The sequence below is a fragment of the Labeo rohita genome, chromosome 8 (assembly GCF_022985175.1).
Source record: "Labeo rohita strain BAU-BD-2019 chromosome 8, IGBB_LRoh.1.0, whole genome shotgun sequence".
Classification (NCBI taxonomy): domain Eukaryota; kingdom Metazoa; phylum Chordata; class Actinopteri; order Cypriniformes; family Cyprinidae; genus Labeo; species Labeo rohita.
In genome coordinates this window covers 11,813,602-11,831,687 of record NC_066876.1, presented here as the reverse complement: position 1 = coordinate 11,831,687, position 18,086 = coordinate 11,813,602, and the positions used below count along the sequence as shown (strand labels likewise).

At 37.1% G+C, this 18,086-nt stretch overlaps 3 protein-coding genes across 3 annotated transcripts; all 3 read left to right on the top strand.

Moving 5' to 3' along the window:
- The first annotated feature begins 518 nt into the window (after positions 1-518).
- Positions 519-3,366, top strand: LOC127170356 (cytochrome c oxidase subunit 6A, mitochondrial). Its single transcript, XM_051118242.1, has 3 exons — positions 519-679; positions 1,028-1,170; positions 3,010-3,366. The coding sequence occupies exons 1-3, from the start codon at positions 580-582 to the stop codon at positions 3,097-3,099; spliced, it is 333 nt and encodes a 110-aa protein (XP_050974199.1). The 5' UTR covers positions 519-579; the 3' UTR covers positions 3,100-3,366.
- A 312-nt stretch (positions 3,367-3,678) lies between these two features.
- hps4 (HPS4 biogenesis of lysosomal organelles complex 3 subunit 2) lies at positions 3,679-13,709 on the top strand. The gene is given in 14 exon segments (XM_051117257.1): positions 3,679-3,910; positions 5,592-5,630; positions 5,912-5,996; positions 6,172-6,315; positions 6,510-6,617; positions 8,267-8,383; positions 8,572-8,666; positions 8,783-8,855; positions 8,947-9,080; positions 9,226-9,946; positions 12,006-12,066; positions 12,069-12,131; positions 12,833-12,944; positions 13,115-13,709. Coding segments are annotated over 13 exon segments (1,917 nt in total). The 5' UTR covers positions 3,679-3,910; positions 5,592-5,598; the 3' UTR covers positions 13,287-13,709.
- A 114-nt stretch (positions 13,710-13,823) lies between these two features.
- si:ch211-170d8.2 (uncharacterized protein LOC571755 homolog) lies at positions 13,824-17,020 on the top strand. The gene is made up of 3 exons (XM_051117266.1): positions 13,824-14,961; positions 16,073-16,217; positions 16,334-17,020. Exons 1-3 carry the CDS (start codon positions 14,280-14,282, stop codon positions 16,698-16,700), a joined length of 1,194 nt encoding a protein of 397 aa, XP_050973223.1. The 5' UTR covers positions 13,824-14,279; the 3' UTR covers positions 16,701-17,020.
- Positions 17,021-18,086: the final 1,066 nt, after the last annotated feature.

Below are 18,086 nucleotides of genomic sequence, written 5' to 3'. Positions count from 1 at the left end.
ACATATTCCATATTCCATTAGAATTTAGTGGTTTTAACAAGCCACAGATAGAAATAGTCCAACGGGCACCATTACAGTTTCCATTAAAACCAGTACATTTCCCATTATAAGCAGTAAAACCATTACAAACTATGTGATGTTTTCTATTGTTGTTTTTTTTTTTTCATCAGGGATTTGTTCACAACAAGATTACAAGAAGAAAGAATTATAAAAATGATTTATTAACAATTCAAATAACATAACTCATGACATTTGCATAACTGAAATGACATAATATCTTTGTTACAACATGTAAGTCACTGTATTGTTGATGTTTTGTTTAATGAATCGTTTGAATCAATTACTCAATTGAAACACCCCAAAACACATACTTGCCGCCACCTACTGGCGTAACGATGTTATCTAAAGATCCTGATGAATCTTTTCAGTAAATGGATTCGAAAGATTCGAGTCACTGCTCGTGAATCAAATAGAGCCGTTGTTGGACCTCCCCTCCACTAGATGGCGGGCACGTCGATCTCCATCACCAGAAGCAGCCTTAAAGCTTCTTCCGCCCCTGTTGGGCTAGTCTCCGCAAAAATGGCCGCGATCGGACGTGCATCCCAGAATCTCCTGAAGTCCGCTGCACTGACCCAAAGCCGTCAGCTTTCGGCTGCAGCGGCCCACGGCGAACAAGCAGGTCAGCAACTAACTCTAAACAGCCAAAAACAGACGCCGTAGGCCAACCGCTACGAACAGCCGGAAGTCTAACTTTACGTTTTGACCTTGTGGATGTGACGCCAATGGCTGATTAATGTTCTTCTTTCGTTGTAATAGATTGCAGAATAGCAGTTAGTTTAGATTTTTGTGTAGTAAGGTAATGCAAATTAAGTTTATTACGTGTTGATAACTGCATAACTGGATGGAGTAACGTAAACGGCTAACGTTAGCCTGTGAAGCGGTTAACGATATGTCATTTTGGAAATGTCTAACACGTGTCAAGCAAATTTGTTTATAATATGTCTCTTGCTGATACATGTTCATGTAGCCAAGACCTGGAAGATCCTGTCATTCGTGGTGGCGCTGCCTGGAGTCGCGGTGTGCATGTTGAACACGTACCTCAGGGTTCAACAACACAGCGATGAGCAGCCGGAGTTTGTTCCCTACACCCATCTGCGCATCCGCAGCAAGGTGAAAACTCACGCTTTACACTAAAAACACGTTTGAAGAGTCTACAGGATAAGTCTAGTTGGACTGAAAGCAAAGTGTACAAGTTCAGTGGAGTCTGGTTGTATGCACTTTTGTCTGTTTTATTTGTGGGGTTTTGTTTTATTATTTATTAACATTGTAAACACACTGTCATTGGTCTTGACGATCAATGTCATTCAAGATCAAAGGGATTATTTATTTATTTTTTTGTCAGCTAAAGCTGAGCATTACATTTAAAAGCTAAGTAAATGTTGTTTTTTTTAAATGTGAGATGTGCTGGTTTATCTGACATTGAAGATCTGTGTGTGCTGTAATTGAGACCTTAGAGGGCCTCCAGGAATGAGGCTGTGACTTCACACACCAGAACCATTTGCATTGCATATATCAGTACTGAGGATTGTTAATATGTTTCACAGAGTATTGTCTGAGAAATCTAGCTAGAAAATTTTTCTTGATACTTTAATTAATTACTAGATGTTCTATAATCCATATAGCGATACTTCAATGATTATATTGCTTTGGGATGAGTAAAAAGGTTATAATAACATTTCTACATTCATATGAGTTATGTTAAAAGATATTTAAGGATACAAAGAAAGATTAAAAAAAAAAAAATGTAATGACATTAACATGTATTTGTGACTTGAAGTACTGTATGGCACACATGAATTGCATAAATCAGAGGATTTTTTTTTTTCTGCAAAAGAAGAATACCTGTCAGCGGCTCTGTTCAATTTATTTGCTTAGGATGTGCATCTGAACATATAAAGAATCCAAATATTTTTTTTCTCAAAAATATGGTAAAACATTTATAAATCTGTTGTCATTGATACTTTTTTTTTTTTTTAAATAATATTTAAATTTTACAATCCAATTGTGTTATAACAATAATAATATTTCTAAGTTGTTGGTTTTATTTTTATTTTCTTAAACATAATAATTGTTTTATTATTATAGTCATTTTGTGTAGTCATTTTGAATACAGAAAATGATGGAAGCCCATTTTACAGCAAGCCCAATGATGGAAGCCCATTTTATCTCTTTATGCAACTTTTTTTTTTTTTTCTCAGAATTCCGATACGGACTCATAATTCATAAGACTTTATGACTTTTTTTTTTTTTTTTTTTTTTTTTTCCTCCTCTGAAAGACTTTTTCTCAAAATAGCTAGTTTATATCACATGATTATGAGAAAAAAATTGCAAGTTTATGTCTCACAATTCTGAATTTGACTCACAATTGTGTGTTTATCAGAAATAGGCAATATGGGCTTAAAAAATGTATCGTGATAATTTCCCGTATGTATTGCAATAACGTTGTCACTGATGACTTTTTCCCTTGGAATTAAGATTTTATTTTTCAGAATTGCAAGTTTATGTCACACAATTCTGAGAAAAAAAAGGTCAAATTTGCAAGTTTGTGTCTCAATTCAGACTTAATGACTCACAATTGTGTTGTGTTGTGACTTCATTTCTCAGAATAACAAGTTTCTATTTCAGTTCTGAGACAAAAGTCAGAATTCCAAGATATGAACTTGCAATTACAAAAGTCAGAATTGTGAGATTTAAAAGGTTGCAATTACTTTTTAAACATTTTTGTTTAGTGATGGAAACAGGCTTTAAAGAAAACTAGGAAACTGATCAAGTGCCTGATACTAATAAAAAAAAAAACCTACATATATTTTCACTAAAACATTTCAATATATGAAAAATGCCATATGGAGACTTTTGTAAACATTTCTGTGTAATAATTATAGAATAATGTTCATTTTTTTTTTTTTTGTCAATTCAATCTCTTTTCTCTCTTCCCCACACATACATCAGCGTTTCCCATGGGGTGATGGCAACAAGTCTCTCTTCCACAACTCCCATGTGAACCCCCTCCCTGACGGCTATGAACATCATGACCATTGAAAGCTGTCAGGAGCTATACCAGAACTCCCCTACAGGGACCAAAGGGCCCTCTGACTCCCCCTCTCATTTTCCTGGACTTCTGTCTGGGCCTGGACCACTCCTCAGTTTCTTTCAGTTTACATGACATCTGTCCAGTATGTTGATCTTACCTCTGTGCTTTCCACACCTAATGGAAGCACCTTATGGAAACAGTTACATTTACTTAAGGACCATTGTATCACATTGTCTGCTTAAACTGAAATTAAAATCTATACATTAAATTATAAACTGTGTCAGAAGTCTTTTTTAAGGGAGTGATTGAAGTCATCAGATCCTGAGAATCATTCCTTTACGTGTTTAAATGAGTATGGAAAAGAAACTAATAAATAAATAAAATAAAAATAAAAACTGCTTAAGGTTTTATGAAGTGTGTGTATATTCTATTCATAGCTGCATGTGACTCAATAATATGTAAATAAAATATAAATGTATTAAAATACACATAAAATCATGAAATAGTGCGTGTACTATCCCTTCGCTGGAAAACGCAACGAAATGAAGTTTGTTCCTCCAGGCTCGCCGTACTGTCAAGATACTCTCACATGACTTTACTCTTGTGACACACATTCCTTCTCCAAAACGAAATATCATGGCATTATGAAACATGAGATCTTATCAGTTTCCGTTTATACTGAATACATTACTGGTGAAATGTTTACAGTATTCTCTAAGCGGAAATGAATGATGGGGGAGTGTGAGTGGGATTGAGTAACTCAGCTGAAGTTGGATGACATGCGTAAAGTTTATCTAAACTTCATTCAACCCACCGACGGTGAGTCAAAATAACACTTGTATCGGTTCTTGTTGCACAGACAAGAAACATGGAGGAACGAGTTGTTTCTTTCCACATCTGCGCGAACACACGTTATCTAATACGGATATAACGAAAACTAAATGCACAGCAAATGTTCTTAATGTCGATTCATTTTTAAAAAAATGTATTTGGCGTGTTCATTTTAACAGCAACTGAATGAGCCTCGCTAGTGCAAACCTGATGGTCCAGCATGAATTGAGAATGACTCAAATAATTGACTCAGAGTATTTAATCAAAAACAAAGATTTATGAAAGTATGTAAAAGTTTGAATTAAATATTTTTGTTGCTCATGTTACTCTTGATTTGAGTGCAACAATAAATGCTTTACAAAAATATAGTATTTTACTGTATTCACACCGGGTGTTAAAAAAACATGCATGTCTGTTTCTATTTTCACACACTGACGTTTGAATTTAAGAGATTTTCTCACGTAAGTAACTATCACGCAACTCTTGGAAGGCTTTTGTTGAGATCAGATGTTGAAATGAAAGCTATGTCTATTTAGACATTGTTTTGATGGTCTGATTGGTACTTTGTAGCTTTAAACGAAATTGTAGGGAGTAACAGGCATAATGTTTGGCTTAAAAATGTAATTGAGTTAAAGAACAAGCGTTCCGTTTCAGTAGTAGTCGAATGAAAAACAAATCCTACAAATAGTAGTGTCCACTCCTGTGTGCGTTTCAGAGAAACCCAAGAACACGTGACATTTTGTCCAACGCAGTTAGGAGTGACATCGACACTATCAAAAATACTTTACATTTTAGTAGTAGCCTAGACGTTTATAGATTTATAATTTATTATAATGATTAAACCTTGACCTTCTATTCCCAATTTTAAATTGGTCTTTGACTTTGTACTAGTTGACGTTTTATGAAGTGATTTGGTTTTTCTGTGTGTTCCCCATAGATTTTCCTTTACATCGTTTACCATAGTTTGTGGTTTACCAAAGTTAAAGGAATTCACTCCAAACAGCTGGTGAAAACATTACAATAATTCACTAGTAATCCACAGACGCCAGCTCTTAAATTAACATCTTGAGAAATGAAAAGCTGCGTGTTTTTAAAAAGAAACCCATAATTAAGGTGTTACAGTAATTATAACACAAAATTAAATATCTTTAAAATGTCGCTTCTGGCCAAAATACCAGTCTGGTATTATTTCCTCCACTGAAAAAGCCCATCCTATGTTGTCCTTTCACAACAGAATCCACTGACACATTAGTTTGGAACTGTTTTAGACTGTGCTTGTAAACGGTGCTTGATCTGTGCATATTTCTCTCCTGATTTAGTTAAGATGACTTTTCACTGGAGAAAGCAATATGTTATCCAGAAGTAGCAATTAAGACACCTTAATAATTCATTTCAATCATTGTTCACTTCACAAGACACTGAATAACGACCTGGCGTCATGTGGATTGCTTGTGGATTGTTGTGATGTTTTTATCAGCTGTTTGGACTCTCATGCTAACGGCACCCATTCACCGCAAAGGATCCATTGGTGAGCAAGTAATGTAATGCTGAATTTCTCAAATCTGTTCAGATGAAGAAACAAACTCTACATCAGGGATGGCCTGTTAGTGAGTACATTTTCATTTTTGGTTAAACTATTTTTTTAACCAGACTGCTTCCTTTTCAATAGATCACCAATGGCAACAGCAGCTTTGACTGATTCCAGACGGTGAGAATAATATTCAATGTGCAATTTTTAAAATTCTTTCTTTACAACATGTATCTAGTTTCCTAAGGTGCCTTTTAGAAAAGCATCCCTTACAGTGTGACCCATCAGTGCAGTCATGGAGAACAGAACCCTCATTGTCCAATGCATTATCATGCTTAACATCAATTGAAAGCACTTTTGTATCAGTTTCCTCTGCTTTTAGCAGTAATACTGCAAGGTAACAGGGTTGGCTTAATGGCTAACTTTACTGCTTATGTGTTTCATTATATTCCCGAATGCAGCTTCTTCTTCCTGTACGACAGTTCAAAGGTGCAAGAAGAGGGTGACCTGACTAGAGATGGGATTTACTACTTCTCTCCTGAGGATGTAAGACATACATGCTGTTTATATTGATATCATTTGCAAAGAAAATGATTTATATATTTTTGTAAAGCATGAAGAAGCTGCACCTTCCAAAACAATATTATAACATGGCTGTTTTAAAAGACCACCTTCATAATGCTTCATACAAATATGCATGATGGTGTGTGTCCTGTTGCAGACACCAATAGACCAACAAGAGCTGCTTTGTGGACAGCTGGCTGGTGTGTGTCGTTGTGTGTCTGAGCTGTCGTCATCTCCTGTACGTCTGCTTCGCCTGCGCAAAAGCAAATATGCAGTCCGCATGAAGGATAACTTTCTTTGGGTAAGAGAAAATTTTATTGTTGGTTAATGACAATACAAAACCTAATGTCTTGGTGCCTACTTCCTCCAGACTTGATTAGAACCAGTTTTTTGGAACAGAGCGATACAAACTTGGTTTGACTAAAAGCAAGACTTTTGTGAGCTTTTTTGGTGGTTTTATGACTCTACTGAATGGGATCTTTTTCTGGTTTCCAGGCATTAAGTTGTGTAGTTGACATTCCTGATGTGAGTGTATGTGACTTACTTGATCAGCTGATTGCCCTCTTCTGTTTCTACAATGGACCAGTGCGTCAGAGCTACCAGGTGCGACATCACAGTTATGAGATTATGATTTAATGTCATATTTAAGGTTTGGGGTCAGCATTTTTATTCAGCAAGGTTGCATTAAATTGATCAAAAGTGACAGTAAAGATATTTATTATGTTACAAAGATTTCTATGTCAAATAAATGCTAATATGTTGATTTGCTGTTCAGGAAACATTTATTATTTATTAACATTTATTATTATTAAGCTCCTGAATTAGCTCCAACTGTTTGAAAATATGGAATCTGAGGGAGCAAAAAAATCTAAATATTGAGAAAATCGCCTTCAAAGTTGTCCAAATAAAGTTCTTAACAATGTATATTACTAATCAAACATTAAGTTTTCATATATTTACAGTAGGAATTTTAATAAATACTTCATGGAACATGATCTTTACTTAATATGCTAATGATTTTTGCCATAAAATCAATAATTTTGACCCATACAGTGTATTTTTGCTACAAATATACCCCAGCGACTTGAGACTGGTTTTGTGGTCCAGGGTCACATATTACAGATCTCCTTTTCCGTAGAAATTGCGCTAGAACATAATGGTTTTCTAATAACATAATGCTCTCTGTGCCTTGATCTTGTCTGAAATTAAAAGGAGATTGTGCCTTTTCGATTGCCGCCCCTAGATTGTGGAATGACTTACCAACATATATTAGGCTGTCTCCGGATATTGGAAGTTTCAAATCTCATCTTAAGACCTATCTTTATTCCCTTTTATTTTATTTTATTTTAGTGGATTGTTGGGGATGTTTTATTCTTTAACTTTAATTCTTTAACTATTTTATGCTGTCGGTACATGTTTTTGTGAAGTTATGCTTTTATTGTACAGCACTTTGGTCAGCAGCTGTTTTAAATGTGCTTTAGAAATAAAACAGTTCAGTGCATTTTTTCAGAATTCTCTGATGAATAGAAAGACCCAAAGATCATCATTTATCTGAAATTTATAAAAAAAAAAAAAAAAGCTTTTGTAAGATCCCACTATACCAGGGATGGCGAACTCCGGTCCATGAGAGCCGCAGCCCTGCAGAGCTCCAACCCTAATTAAAACTCACCTGCCTGTTGTTTTCTAGTAACCCTTCAGACCTTGATTAGCTTGTTCAGGTGCGTTTTATTAGGGTTGAAGCAAAACTATGCAGGGCTGCGGCTCTCCAGGACCAACGTTCGCCACCCCTGCACTATACCATTCAAAAACTTGTGATGTGAAAAAAGAGAAGAAAAAGACATTTATAATGTTACAAAAGAGTTATATCTCAGATAAATGCTGTTCTTCTAAACTTTCTATTCATCAAAGAAACCTGCAATTCTACTAAGCTGTTTTCAACATAATAATAAATCATATTAAATCATAATAAATAAATAAATACTTTTTTTTGAGCAGCAAATCAGAACGTGACTGAAGTAATGATGCTAAAATTCAGCTTTGAAATCACAGGAATAAATTACATTTTAAAATATATTCAAATAGAAAACAGTTATTTTAAATAGTAAGATTATTAAACTGTTTTTGCTGTACCTTGGATCAAATAAATGCAGACTTGGTGAGCAGAAGAGACTTTAATAAACTTAAAAAATCTTACTGTTCAAAAACTTTTGACTGGTAGTGTTTATGTTGTGTTTTGCTGCATTTCAACACAGTTGTACAGTAAGGAGGAGTTGGCTCTACAATGGGCCAGATATCTCTGTCACCTGCACGGTGGCTCCACTGAGTTGCACAACATCTTTAGCTGCCTGAGGACCATTGACTCCACACATGTAAGTATGGAATTATTATAAGAAGACGTTAAAACTTACTGTGCTTATTATGTTAACAGTGTGCCACAAAATGAGTCATTCAGTCAGTACTGCAACAGCAAGCCTTAAGCAAAGCATTTTGTCCTTTTGAATCATTTTCACACATCTGTTTGTGAATGCTCACTTCTCTTCAATCCTCACCGCATCAGATTGATCCTCTGCTGCTCCTGAAAGCTGCCCTCATTCTTCAGGCATGTCAGCGATGTCCTCTGGTCCTGGCAGGTTGTATCCTCTACAGGGGCAGGTGAGCGTTCACTGCAGAAGAAAACTTGTTTACTATAATTTATATTCATTTTAAATATTGATTGTGTATCTGTAAGTGGCTAAAGCAATTTAGAGTTACATTTCTCTGTTGTACAGAGTGGTTAGTACTCAGATGCCTCCTGCGCTGACAGTGAAGGTGATGGTGTACGAGACGCAAACGTACAGCCAGGTACAATCAATTTCACATTGATTTCTTATGGTGATTCCTGATACTGTACATATTATATATATCCTTATGCATTTCTAATGTCTCGTTACAGGATTTCCGTGTGACATCCAATGGCCTGAGCTCATCGGTGGGCTCACCGTCCTCTTTCACAGCTACCGCACAGGTTTTCCTGACACTGACTGAACTGCACATGCTCCGCTGCCCCCCAGTGGATAGAGCATGCAGGTACAAAGCAAGAAGTGTATGCATGACTAGATATTTGCATTTTGTGGATATACTCTGCTGTTCAAAAGTTTGGGATTGGAATTAAAAGTATTTTACTAACCCCAAACTTTTTACATATTAATTGGTATCATATTCTCATTCTAAGGTCTCACTGCAATCAACCTCCCTGCCAACCCAGCAAGTCCCGCCTCTTGTCGCGCACTTTATCCGACACCCCAACCACAGATACTGACTCTTCAAGTTTAGATCCCACGCAGTGTCCCCCAACATTCTATCAGACGATGCCGTCCTCTCCTCGCTCTTCGCTCTCTGATGAATCATGTTTCAGCCCCTTTCCCTCACGGGTTAACACACCCCTTCACTCCAGTCTCATGAACCAATCAGAGTATTTCACTCCTGACTCACATGACCACAGCACATCTAATGGAACTAACTTGTGTGAGGTGAAAGAAAGTTTGGCAGGCCTGAACATTAAGCAGGATATAGATGCAAACTCAGGGTCTGAAACCAGAAGCGAAGGTTTAAACTCAGATCAGGACATTCACAGTGAAGAAATCAAAGCCCTCACTAATGGGTATGAGCAGTCGAACTGTGAAGAAAATAAACTGGATGCTAGCAATCATGTGACCGATAAAAATGGCAAATTCAGAGGGGAAACAGAGGGCGAGGCAAGAATAAACAGCAAGCAAGTCAATAGGAGACTCAAGGAGAAATATGAACGCACAAACACCCCATCACCACATGAGACCCTAGCAGACATCTCTCTAGTGCCCTCAGTGTTGTACCAGCACAGAGTCAGAGGTTTGGTCTTGGCCTTACTGGTGGAGCCTGAGTTCAACACAGACCCCACTGCCAGAGAGGAAGTGGTGAGAAGCATTCATTTGTGTCTGTTTGAAATTATTCTTCATCAGAACAGATTTGGAGAAATGTAGCATTACATCACTTGCTCACGAATGGATCATCTGTAGTAAATGGGTGCCGTCAGAAACCAGACTCCAAACAGCTGACAAAAACATCACAATAATCCACAACTAATCCACACCACTACAGTCCGTCAGATTAACATCTTGAAATCCAAATCCATCACTAAGGCTTTTTCATTTTAAAACTTCACTTTTAAACAAAATACCAGTCCATAATCCAACTCCTTCAGTGAAAAAGTCCATCCCCTGTTGTCCTCTCACATCAAAATCCATCAGCATGTTTGTTTAGTTAAACTGGAATGTTTTTGCTTGTAAATGGTGTTTGATCTGTGCATATTTTTTTCCAACTTTTTTACTGATAAAAAGAAATACAGTTGAGGTCAAAAGTTTTACCTCGCGGATTCTGCAAAATGGTAATTATTTTACCAAAATAAGAGGGATCATACAAAATGCATGTTATTTTTTATTTAGTACTGACCTGAATAAAATATTTCACTTAAAAGATGTTTACATATAGTTCACAAGAGAAAATAACTTAAATTTAATAAGTTAAAATGACCCCGTTCAAAAGTTTACATATGCTTGATTGTTAATACTGTGTTGTTACCTGAATGATCCACAGCTGGGTTCTTTTTTTGTTTAGCGATAGTTGTTCATGAGTCCCTTGTTTGTCCTGAGCAGTTAAACTGCCTGCTGTTGTTTAGAAAAATCCTTTGGGTCCCAGAAATTCTTTGATTTTTCTGCATATTTGTGTATTTGAACTCTTACCAACAATGACTGTCTGATTTTGAGATCCAGCTTTTCACACTGAGGACAACTGAGAAACTCATATGCAACTATTACAGAAGGTTCAAATGCTCACTGATGCTCCAGAAGGAAAAATGATGCATTAAGAGCCGGGGGGTGAAAACTTTTTACATTTAAAGATCAGGGTAAATTTAACTTATTTTGTCTTCTGGGAAACAATCAGATACCTTCTGTAGCTTCTAAAGGGCAGTACTAAATGAAAAAAAAAAACACACACATATATATATATATATATATATATATATATATATATATATATATATATGATATTTGGGCAAAATAAGAAAAAAGATGGAGCATCTGTAAGCGTTTGAAATTTCTGTAACAGTTGCTCAAGGATTTTTCTGAAGAACAGCAGGCAGTTCATCTATTCAGGATAAACAAGGGACTCCTGAAAAACTATCACTAAACAAACAAGCTACAACAACAACAAATAAATAAATAAATCATTAAATAAAACAAAACAAAAACAACAGCTGTGGATCATTCTGGTAACAACACAGTAAGAATCAACCATATGTAAATGTTTGAACGGGGTCATTTTTATAAATTCAACTATTATTTTCTCTTGTGGACTATATGTAAACATCTTTTATGTGAAATCTTATTCAGGTCAGTATTAAATAAAAAAATAACATGTATTTTAAATGATCCCCTTATTTTTGGTAAAATAATTACCATTCTGCATCTTCTGCAAGGTGTATGTAAACTTATGACCTGAACTGTATTATGGGTAGAGGACTCTTATTTTAGCCAGAAGCAACCGTTTAAAGTTATAAATGCCTTAATTATGGATTTGCATCACACACAGAGCTTTTCACAAGACATTAATTGATGGACTGAAGTCGTGCGGATTATTTGTGCATTATTGTGATGTTTTTATCGGCTGTTTGGACTCTCATTCTGACGACACCCAATCACTGCAGAGGATCCAACAAACTCATCTACATCTTGGATGACCTGAGGGTGAGAAAATATTGAACGGATTTTCATTTTTGGGTGAATTTTTATTTTAACTGTCTATGGGAATCCCCAATATATATATTGGGATTTGGGGTCAGTAAGATGTATTATGTTCAGCAAAATGTTACTGTATTTTGATCAAATAAATGCAGCCTGGGTGAACATACTTTAAAAAAAAAAAGTGTAAAAATGTACAGACCCCAAGAGCTTTCTCCTGTTACTGTTGTTGCAGAATCACAGCAGCTTGGCATCACTAAATGGGCTTGAGGCTCACTTGAGGAATGCCTCGCCTGGACGCCCGGCCCACCAGGGCCCTACACCTTTGCGCACTATGACTGCATTCAAAACACTCTCACTAGTAAGTCCTATTTCATACATACAGTTGAAGTCAAAAGTTTACATACACCTTGCAGAATCTGCAAAATGATGATTAATGCATTTGGTTTCCTTCTGAAACTTCAGTGAGCATTTGAACCTTCTGTAATAGTTGCACATGAGTCCCTCAGTTGTCCTCAGTGTGAAAAGATGGATTTCAAAATCGTACTTCGTCTTTGTTGGAGAGTGTTCAAATACACAAAAATGCTGAAAAACCAAAGAATTTGTGGGACCTGAAAGAATTTTCTGAAGAACAGCAGGCAGTTTAACCGTTTAGGACAAAAAAAAAACAAAAAAAAAAAAAAAAAAAAAAACAACACAGCTGTGGATCATTCAGGTAACAACACAGTATTAAGAATCAAGTGTATGTAAACTTTTGAACAAAATCATTTTTAGAAATTCAACTATTATTTTCTCTTGTGGACTATATGTAAATGTCTTTTATGTGAAGTATCTTATTCAGGTCAGTACTAAATAAAAAATAACATGCATTTTGTATGATCCCTCTTATTTTGGCAAAATAATTAACATTTTGCAGATTCTGCAAGGTGTAAGTAAACTTTTGACTTGAACTGTATATAAACAGAATCATAGTCAACTCAGTCAAAGTGGCAACAGACACAAATTATGATGTATTTTATGTGTGTTCCTGAAATAGCTTGTGACGTTTAATTTGTTGTGTAGCTAACCTATGTGGGCGCTCTGCTGGACCCCAGGATCAGGCCTTTGTGAAGGCCACTAAGCTGCTCCATTCACATTTCTCACACTTAGACACACTACAGGAGGCCATTGTCAGGTCAGAGTGTGTGTTTGAATGCCTGTTTAGTCATTTTCATCATTTATTTTTTTCACAATGTATTTTCTGTTTGATTGATTTGCGTAATTAACAGTGAACAGTTCAGACATTAGCATTGAAATAAGCACATTTGACTTATGTAAGCATTGTGTTTGTGTCCTGAATTACAGGAACGCTAGCTCGGCAGTGTACGGAACCCGTAGTACGGCCCAAGAGACGTATTTTCTCCAGCAGGGAACACCTGTCAGAAACTCTGGAAGTCCTGATCCTCAAGATAGTGCCTTCTCGCTACCCAGAAAAACCCGTCAGCGGCTCCTCAAACATGGAGTTAACCTGCTTTAGCTGGGTTTTTATAATCCTCTTAGATGTCTTTTATTTCATAGATATCCACCATATTTATACTGTATATGTCTCTCAAACTGCTCAGAATGTAATTCATGCTTTTTTGTTATAATAGGCTGCTGTTTGTTTATTTTGTTATTAAAAGTAGAGGCTGAAAGTGGTAATATATGTCATCCCAAATAATACGAAAATGTAGAGGAAGTGTCTCCGTCCTGAGAGACGGGTTCTGCTGTAGCCCTTTGCTGTTTAAATGAGAAAACTGAGGCTTTAAAAAGTGAACATTCAGTGTTACTGTTACCTTTTTTAAATGGAACAAAATTGTGCTTGTGTTAATAAATGTCCTTTAGTAAACACGTCTGAGATTCTGTCAGGAGTTTAAATATATTAAATACCTGACAAAACTTTTTGAAGCTTCAAAGTTTTGGTGTAATAGGTTTTGCTTAGAGGGGCAGAAATCTCTCCGGTTTCATTAAAATTACTTCATTGTTTTTTGGAAGAAGAAAGTCTTATGGATTTGACATGAGGGTGAGTAAATGATAACGTTGTTGGGTGAACTAACATTTAAAATATTTTTCAAAAATTAGTTTTTGGTTGTCAAACATTCATCAGTCATGTTCGTAGTACATCGGTGTGAACTTCAGGGCAACTGACTTATATTGAGTAAAAATCACACTGAAACTACCTAGTTAAATTAACTTCAAAAGTGAAGTTAATTGTGAGAGAAGCTATTTGGTTTGATTGTTTGTTATCTATGTAATTAAATTCATACATTTGTATTAGTATGAATTACAAAGTGTAGCTTAAGTGTCCAAATACTACTTAGGCCAGTGTATGTGCACCCAGATGAATGGTTTCTATATCCCAGATTACCTCTCTGTTGGTTGTGGAGCTATTGTCAGGATAGGGCAGTTTGGGAAAGTTTTATGCTTCCTAGGTCCAAATTGTTTCTCTTGCAAATGAGCAGCTCGTTGGTAATGGTGCAGATGTTCTGTAATGAGGGTCATTAGGAGTGAGAATAAGAATGGCCTGGACTGGCAGGGCTCTAGGCGCCTTATTATGCAGACACATTTAAAAGGTCGATGGGGGTGCGAATGGCTGCTTAAGGGTCCCAAACAAAACCAGGGGGAGGAGAGTCAGAAGAATTCAGAATTCAAATTCCACAGAAGAAACAGCTTATTGTCAGAGCAGGAGGATTTACCTTCTCATTCGTATCGTAGAGAGCCCGAGAAAACCATCTCCGACGCGCAATATATGTGGATACTTAAAATGGCCACGGTTACGCTCACACGAGTTTCACTGCTGTTCCTCGCTTTCATGACAATTGCTATAGGAGTGCAGTGCCGATCACTTCGCACACAGCTTCGCACGGTGACGTCGTTTCAAGGAGAACGTAAAATCCGTATCGGACACGTCCAGAGACGGAGCCGTCGCGAACCAGGATCTGAGCACGACCAATGCGCCCTCCTCAGCGCACCGTGGACGGAGAGCACCACTCCGCTTGGTGACTGGGGCCAGATGTACCGTCTGAAGATACTATCAACGATGAGTGATGGTCCACGTCGTGCTGTTTTCCCAGAACAACCCCTCTTCAGATTCGTCAGAAGGGTTTATCGCTGTTGTCAAGTGGGCTACCACTGTGGAAGTGTCAAGGGAATACAAGGCGGAAAAGTTGGGGGTAAGTAGCTCTCTGTTCCGACACCTTGTTGGAAAACTGATGCTGGTCCTCAACATGGGATGCTGGTGGTCAAACAAGGTTAAGCTAGCAAAACTAGCTTTACCAGCTACAGTTTTGCTAATAAAACGTACATTTAATTAGGGTAATTGAGTGTTAAAGTGTACAGGGAACTTAAAAAGGTTGTGGTTCTAAATTAAAACAGCGTTATTCAGTTTTAGTAATTACTATGCTTTCGAAGTTCGACTAGTAGCATTAACTCTTTAAAAAAAAAAGGCTCCAAAAGAGCGTTTTTGTGGTGATGCCATAGAAGAACCATTTTTGGTTCCCCAAAGAACCTTTCAGTAAACAGTTCTTAAAAGAACCATTCTGAAGAACATTTTAAAAATCTAAAGAACCTTTTCTCCATTTGAAAGATTCCATAGATGTTTAAGGTTCTTCATGGAACCGTCGTTATCAATAAAGAACCTTTATTTTTAAGAGTGTTGAGGTAAAAATGGCAACAGTAGCGCCTGTGCTACATTATTTTGTGATTTTGTTACCATGCTGAGGGGAAAACAAACTTAAAACTGGCCTGTATGCTGGTTGGTTGGTCTTTGCTGGTTTAAGCAGGTCAAGTTGGTCTCCCAGCATGGCCAAACTAGTGTTCAGCTGGTCTCCCAGTCTGGCCAGCAAAGACAAGCCTGACCAGCTAAATTAGTGGTCAAAATCCCTCCAAAACCAGACTTCAAACCAGTTATGACCAGGCAGCCAGCCTTTTTTTTTTCAACAAATAAATACTGTAATTAAAACTCAGCATACAACATCACAAATATATTTTTTAAAAACTTAAATGATGTTTTGTTCAAAATATATTTATAGGCAGGGATGCTAAAAGACATTCTTGCTTGTCTAAGAGGGACCTCAACATGCTGCAACTTGAAAATTACTGTCAAAAATTCACTTAAAAAGTCCATGAAAGCTAGACAAGCACCACACCAGCATAAACCTAAATCATGAATCTGGTAATTCACGATGGTCTTTTTTACAAGGTAAAATATCATTTTACAGCAGGTACTGTAAAACTATGACAGCACTGTTTCTAACACCATGTGTCTCTTTCTGACTTGTCAAGACTCCAACATTGAGTTTCTGCTTGGCGAGGATGTGCTGTCAGCACCGCTGGAGAAAGCGGAAGTTCATTTTCACTTTTCAAACCCTCAACACCTCAACATCCAACCCGTGCTGCCTTCGTTGGAGAAACGAGGGTTTCCAACTAGGTGAGACAGAGAAACTTGATAAATGAAGTGAAAGTGTTATTAAAACAGTTCTCCAAGAAATTGAGTTACAGAGTTTCTGAAAAAAAGTCCTCAGTATTTTCTCTTTCTCTCTGCAGATACAGTGTCTGGTTGAGAGATGGTGTCGTGGAGCTGAGGGTAGATCTGCTTGCCCTCTTCCAGGCCGTGCAGCTGGTCATCGGAGGGGCCAGTAGAGGTCCAAGCGTGATGGAAATGCATCGGGTGAGGGGCTTGACCAGACCAGGGGCCGTTGTCCAAAAGCAAAGACCCCCATCCATTCAAGACACAGTGCCTGTAGAGTGGGGGGATGTAAATAACGGCAGGGATGGTGCAGCCCCCCTGCAGCCCACTTTAGAGCTGGGACTGGCAGTACACTGCAGCTTATTGGACAATATCGCACAGCCCTGTCAAGATTATGGTGTACATTTAGAACACGCACCCTTTATTGCTCTGACGTACAGATAGCAAGCCATATTGAGCAGTGTTTTACCAAATACATTTGGAAACTGTTTCTGCGTCCAGTCGAACACTGTCAATCCCTAGCGCTCCCCCTTCACAAGTTCTTTGTGGCCATTAAATCTCCGTCCATTCAGTCCACCAACACCTGGTGTGAATGTTCCCTGGATGGTTCGCTGTTTTTTAAGACTTGCTAATGATTGCCATTGTTCTGTGACAATGGTGCTTCAGTAGAAGCTTACTGTAATTCAGAGTGGCCGATGTTAAATGGAACACTATGCACTTCAGCATGTAAATTGAATTTATTAACTTATGGGTGTTATTTGTGAGAAAAGGTATCTCTGTATAAATGTAAATAGTGTATAATTACAGTTCTATATATTAAAACTTCTTCGCATTGTATATATGTGTCCAGTAGTTTGTTTCACTCTGTTCCTGTGGCCAGTGTATTGTTTCATCTCAATTAATTGAGACATTTTGTCTCAATAAGGTGTTTTAAATGAAATCAATTTAAATATGAAAGGGCTCACATACTGACCATAAAGCATTTGGTCATTTTCAGTGTGGATTGATTATTCAAGAGAAAAAAGTGTTTCAGTTTGTAATTTTGATTAGCATGTTGAGCATCCAACACTCATCAAGTACTCTCTCTCTCTCTCTCTCTCTCTCTCTCTCTCTCTCTCTCATAATACAAACACTTAGATTTACCAAATCCTGGTTGCACATGTTAGGAACTCGTAGTCAGATTTTTATTTATTTATTTATTTTTTATTGAAAATATGAGTTGAAAAATTGAATTTCATTCAGTAGGGATATATTAGATTGATCAATTTAAAATTTGTAATGGGGCTGGGTGAAAAAAAAACAACAGATTTCTTGATTTTAATTGATTCTCATTTTTTACAAAACAATAACGATTCTTAAATCCAAAAAATCGATTAGTCTAGCCTGTTTTCAGTTAATTAGTGGAACACTGTAACGGAATAAATCGCAATAAGCTTTGTTACTTTTGATATGAAACAAAGTCTCAGATTTTAAATTCTGTCCATTTTATTACAGTATTCAAACAATAAATGCTGCTTTGGTGTTGTTTAATGTGGAGTTACAGATCACTGTAGTACCTCAGTTCAAGAAAAGTTTGAAAGTAGAAAAAATTCTGCTACATTGAAGGTTCACAAAAGCATGTAGTCTCCATTACCCTTAATGGAAGAAGTCTGAAACAACCAGGACTCTTCCTAGAGCTGGCCTCCTGGCTAAACTGAGCAATTGATGGAGAAGGGCCTTGGTTATACTGGTGACCAAGAACCTGATGGTCACTCTAGTTGAGCTCCATGATCATATGTGCAGACAGGAGAAACCTACAGAAGGACAAACTTCACTGCACCAATCTGGGCT

Coding starts and splice junctions, on each gene's coding strand:
- LOC127170356 (XM_051118242.1), top strand. CDS start 580: ATGGCCGCGATCGGACGTGCATCCCAGAATCTCCTGAAGTCCGCTGCA. Junction 680..1,027: donor GGCCCACGGCGAACAAGCAG/GTCAGCAACTAA, acceptor ATGTTCATGTAG/CCAAGACCTGGAAGATCCTG. Junction 1,171..3,009: donor ATCTGCGCATCCGCAGCAAG/GTGAAAACTCAC, acceptor CACATACATCAG/CGTTTCCCATGGGGTGATGG.
- si:ch211-170d8.2 (XM_051117266.1), top strand. CDS start 14,280: ATGAGGGTCATTAGGAGTGAGAATAAGAATGGCCTGGACTGGCAGGGC. Junction 14,962..16,072: donor ACAAGGCGGAAAAGTTGGGG/GTAAGTAGCTCT, acceptor TGACTTGTCAAG/ACTCCAACATTGAGTTTCTG. Junction 16,218..16,333: donor AAACGAGGGTTTCCAACTAG/GTGAGACAGAGA, acceptor TTCTCTCTGCAG/ATACAGTGTCTGGTTGAGAG.